Genomic DNA, 6,000 nt, shown 5'->3' with positions numbered 1-6,000 from the left:
TATCGTCTACATATATCTACCTATGCTGGGTACCGTCTACATATATCTACCTGTGCTAGGTATCGTCTAAACATATGTATCTATGCTGGGTATCGTCTACGTATATCTACCTATGCTTGGTATCGTCTACATAAATCTACCTATGCTGGGTATCGTCTACGTATATTTACCTATGCTGGGTATCGTCTACGTGTATTTACCTATGCTGGGTATCGTCTACGTATATCTACCAATGCTGATTATATCGTCTACATATATCTACCTGTGCTGGGTATCGTCTACGTATATCTACCTATGCTTGGTATCGTCTACATAAATCTACCTATGCTGGGTATCGTCTACATATATTTACCTATGCTGGGTATCGTCTACGTATGTCTAACTATGCTGGTTTTCGTCTACATATATCTACCTTTGCTGGGTATCGTCTACATATATCTACCTAGGCTGGGTATCATCTACGTATATTTACCTATGCTGGGTATCGTCTACGTATATTTACCTATGCTGGGTATCGTCTACGTATATCTAACTATGCTGGTTTTCGTCTACATATATCTACCTTTGCTGGGTATCGTCTACATATATCTACCTATTCTGGGTATCGTCTACATATATCTACCTGTGCTGGGTATCGTCTACATATATCTACCTATGCTGGGTATCGTCTACATATATCTACCTATGCTGATTATATCGTTTACATATATCTACCTATGCTGGGTATCGTCTACGTAAATCTACCTATGCTGGGTATCGTCTACGTATATCTACCTATGCTGGGTATCGTCTACGTATATCTACCTATGCTGGGTATCGTCTACGTATATCTACCTATGCTGGGTATCATCTACATATATCTACCTATGCTGGGTATCGTCTACATATATCTACATATGCTGGGTATCGTCTAAATATATCTACCTATGCTGATTATATCGTCTACATATATCTACCTATGCTGATTATATCGTCTACATTTATCTACCTATGCTGATTATATCGTCTACATATATCTCCCTATGCTGGGTATCGTCTACATATATCTACGTGTGCTGGGTATCGTCTACGTATATATACATATGCTGGGTATCGTCTACATATATCTACCTGTGCTGGGTATCGTCTACATATATCTACCTGTGCTGGGTATCGTCTACATATATCTACCTGTGCTGGGTATCGTCTACACATATTTATCTATGCTGGGTAACGTCTACATATATCTTCCTATGGTGGGTATCGTCTACGTATATCTACCTATGCTTGGTATCGTCTACATATATCTACCTATGCTGGGTGTCGTCTACATATATCTACCTATGCTGGGTACCGTCTACGTATATCTACCTGTGCTGGGTACCGTCTACGTATATCTACCTATGCTGGGGATCGTCTACATATATCTACATATGCTGGGGATCGTCTAAATATATCTACCTATGCTGATTATAACGTCTACATATATCTACCTATGCTGGGTACCGTCTACATATATCTACCTATGCTGGGTACCGTCTACGTATATCTACCTATGCTGGGTATCGTCTACGTATATTTACCTATGCTGATTATATCGTCTACATATATCTACCTATGCTGGGTATCGTCTACGTATATTTACCTATGCTGATTATATCGTCTACATATATCTACGTGTGCTGGGTATCGTCTACGTATATCTACATATGCTGGGTATCGTCTACATATATCTACCTATGATGGGTATCCTCTACATATATCTACTTATGCTTGGTATCCTCTACGTATATCTACATATGCTGGGTACCGTCTACATATATCTACCTATGCTGAGTACCGTCTACGTATATCTACCTATGCTTGGTATCGTCTACATATATCTACGTGTGCTGCGGATCGTCTACGTATATCTACCTATGCTGGGGATCGTCTACATATATCTACATATACTGGGTATCGTCTACATATATCTACATATACTGGGTATCGTCTACATATATCTGCGTGTGCTGGGTATCGTCTACGTATATCTACCTATGCTGGGTATCTTCCTCCACCAGTCATAATCATCCCCTTCCAGCGTCACGTTAAACCTAGGTTTTAACAGTGGAAACAAAATAAAACAAACAATTAAATTGATAAAAACATGTGTTTGTGGAAGCATTGGATATCAAATTGTACATAATTTCGTATTTTTTTTTATTCAACTTCCTTATCGTGAACTAATTTTATTGTCGCAGAAACGTATTTCTACATCTGCATCCTTATCATATAGAACAGTTGTTATTCGTCTACATGATTTTAAATCGTGGACTGATTTTATAATTCCATATATACCATCCCTTTAGATTCCGGTTATATTGATATTTGTCACAGTAATCGATACACTTACCATCCTCTTATCGTTCGTGTGTAGGAAATCACACTAGACTTATGAGCCATTTTACGAAACTGCTGTCTCTTTATATAGGCCTCGTCTTGTAACATACGCCGTCTCTGATAATAGAGCAAGAAAACTTTCAGACAAGGTTAACATCGCGTTAACGTACTAATATATACAGCAGGCATATGTATATGAATTGATTTTGTTTATATTCCAAAGTCTATTTCTGCGAAACGAGATGTAAAGGTGTAGTCAGTGCCGGTAATTTGTGAAATTACACACAGGAACGTGGTTTATAGGGCAATTGAATGATTCGATCTCTCTTAGTGTATATTTGTTAAGAAATAGTCTCTACTTTATGATGCCGTGCGACTATTGGGTGATCAGGACGGTTATATGGCTAAAGCTCACTATTTACTAAATCATATCTCAGACAGGTTATAGCACACTTACTGATCCACGACGGAGATAAACACAAAAAACTAAAGGTTTCATCATCAAACTTTATATGATTGTGTTTACATATTGTCATTAAGTCTTTAATGTTTTGAACTCAGATTACAAAGTAGATTATAAAAAATAAATTTTATAAACAGTGATAATTATTTCAATTTGTTTTTTGTTTATAAAGCAAGAAAAGTAATTCTAAAGACATGCACAATTTTTTTTTATTTTTTTTTAAAATTTATTTAACAACAATTATGAAACAAGTTATTTCAACTTATACTAATCACTCTTGTTGGCCCGGATATACAAGTCATGAACGCAATATTGAGAAACCTTTTTAACAAAACACGAACAATACAAAACAATTTTGTTTTAATAACCTGCTCACATAAGAAAGAATTAAGTATGCCGCGGCCATGAACCTCGTCTTGGGTTTAAATCTCTTCATCATCATCAGCCGCCAGATAAAGTCGATGAACCCCGGTCTGTAACAAAACGATATATTCAATTTAACAATAATAAACCTGGTGACACTCAAATAATGAAATAAACATGGAACATATAACAAAAAAAAGTGTTGATACTCACTTACCAAAATACTCATGTAACAAATAACAAAAAACTATGTTGATACTCACATCAAGAAATATATATGTCTGTCGATGATGAAATAAAATATGTTAACACCCACGCAACAAAATAAACATTTGACATTCAAATAAATACTCATATCAGCAACCATGTAGAAAAGACACAAGACAATAAGCATGAAAGTAAACCATCAACAAACAATGTTAACATCAGATAAGCATGCCATCAATGCAAAGTGTTCACACCAAATTCATTCTGTCAGCAACATATCGACTTACACTGTGAGTTCAACGTATCAACACACCATTCATAGTGTACACACCAAATTCATTAGTCAGCAACATATCTACTTACACTATGAATTCAACGTACCAACACACCATTCATAGTGTACACACCAAATTCATTCTGTCAGCAACATATCGACTTACGCTATGAATTCAACGTAACAACACACAATTCATAGTGTACACACCAAATTCATTAGTCAGCAACATATCGACTTACACTATGAATTCAACGTATCAAAACACCATTCATAGTGTACACACCAAATTCATTCTGTCAGCAACATATCTACTTACACTGTGAATTCAGCGTATCAACACACCATTCATAGTGTACACACCAAATTCATTAGTCAGCAACATATCGACTTACACTATGAATTCAACGTATCAACACACCATTCATAGTGTACACACCAAATTCATTAGTCAGCAACATATCTACTTACACTATGAATTCAACGTACCAACACACCATTCATAGTGTACACACCAAATTCATTCTGTCAGCAACATATCGACTTACACTATGAATTCAACGTATCAACACACCATTCATAGTGTACACACCAAATTCATTCTGTCATTAACATATCGACTTACACTATGAATTCAACATATCAACACACCATCTCCTGCACGGGATTACATTATAAGTATTTCAGTCTAAACCCCGAAAGACATATGATGGAATCAGTTTGTCAACATCTACATGAATGGTTTAAAACACTAGAAATTACCAGTATGAAAATATCTTTTCACTTACTGGGGGACGTTATGTTGCAGAGTATCGGTTTTAAAATACTTCGGTTAGGTAATAAACAAATTATCAATATACAATTCCCAAGATGACAAACTATGAAAGGAGTACGCTCAGCTAGTCTTTAATACCTAATTAGTAGCTTACACTGGTGTTTTTGTGTAAAGACATTCAAGAATACATCATAAACTACAAATGTAGACCATATTTATAACAGGTGGTTATACAAATCTGTACGATTACTCATATATTTTGTAATATCATAGGTTGCTTATCAAAATCTTACTTGATTTGCGTACTTTTCGCGTATTCATCTGGTGGCATATCCGTCTCTCGTCGCGACACCTGATTTTCTGACGTCTTCATAAACACATCGTCGTCATCATCGGTAAACACCTCTGTGAACAACAAAGGGGCGTGGCTTAAATGGCAACTATCTGTTCTGCGATGTTTTATGTCCAATTACAATAGTTTCACAACAAGGCAAGTTTGATGAGAAACCGATTATCTGATTGTATACATTTCAGATTTTAACAATGCTTAAACGTATACTAATAATGATATTCAATGTATACGTAAATAAAATATATTCATTTTTGTTGTATATTTAGTGATATTAAACTCCATTCTATATCGATTTAATAACTAATGTTTAAAACTACTTTTTATATTGCATTATTAGTACTATATTATAAGAAACAGATAAATAATTATATATGAAATTATTTATATATATATATGGTATATATTGTATTGTACTGTAAGCAATATAAAACCATTGTTATTTCTCTATTGTATTATAAGTAATATAAACGTATGTGTATACCTCTAGTGTATTATTTGCAGGATAACAAAAAAAAATCAGCTGTAGATTTGACATATAAAAGCATTTACATGGGTTACTGTTTATCCTATAACTGTGGAAATGACTGAATGTTTGGTACATCAAGTTGTACATTTAGCATATTCTCAATTTATCGGCAATTTAAAAGAGATGGAAATTGAATTGTATAGTAATTTAAACGAGCGTAAACAAGTCTCGCCTACGCATTTATCTTTCCCGTAATGAATATTTCTTCGAAATGTTTTTATAAATATAATCTTTGTCGCTCTAGAGACCTCCAAAATATGAAAAGGATGTGATTAAGTCGAGTGTCCAAGACATCGACGCGTGGATTCCAGTTATTAGATACGGCGGACTAGTCCCAAAGGGAGACAGGAAATAAAATTAAGTAGTTGGTGAGAAATTTATCATTATTCATTGGAAACATGATGACTGCCGTGCCATATAATATAATTTACTATACCGACTGTTATTATAAGCACCTCCCCTGCTGACATACCATTTTTACCAATCGTCACAGACCTTTTAGTTGATGAACTCGGTCATGTATGATTGTACGTACAAATCAATAACACAAATCTGTGCAGCCGTTTATACAAAACACTCGGCCTGTATCACTTGGACGTGGGCAAACTCCTATCGATTGTCGGTCAACAAAGACAACGACTTGATCAGTATTAACTTCTTATCGGGAGGCATGTCTCTA

At 35.1% G+C, this 6,000-nt stretch overlaps 1 protein-coding gene across 1 annotated transcript in view; it reads right to left on the bottom strand.

The window, feature by feature from the left end:
* Positions 1 to 6,000, bottom strand: part of LOC110449529 (sodium/potassium/calcium exchanger 4-like) — a 118,705-nt gene that overhangs the window by 10,415 nt on the left and 102,290 nt on the right. The window contains exons 9-12 of the mRNA XM_021496465.1: positions 4,737 to 4,848; positions 3,201 to 3,297; positions 2,375 to 2,478; positions 2,017 to 2,075 (exon numbers count right to left, since the gene is read on the bottom strand). Of these exons, the coding sequence (XP_021352140.1) occupies positions 2,017 to 2,075; positions 2,375 to 2,478; positions 3,201 to 3,297; positions 4,737 to 4,848 (372 nt within the window). The remainder of the gene's footprint in view (positions 1 to 2,016; positions 2,076 to 2,374; positions 2,479 to 3,200; positions 3,298 to 4,736; positions 4,849 to 6,000) is intronic.

Source organism: Mizuhopecten yessoensis, unplaced genomic scaffold (genome assembly GCF_002113885.1).
Source record: "Mizuhopecten yessoensis strain PY_sf001 unplaced genomic scaffold, ASM211388v2 scaffold465, whole genome shotgun sequence".
NCBI lineage: Eukaryota > Metazoa > Mollusca > Bivalvia > Pectinida > Pectinidae > Mizuhopecten > Mizuhopecten yessoensis.
Note: the sequence above shows the minus strand (reverse complement) of the source record. Positions and strands in the feature narration are given on the sequence as shown.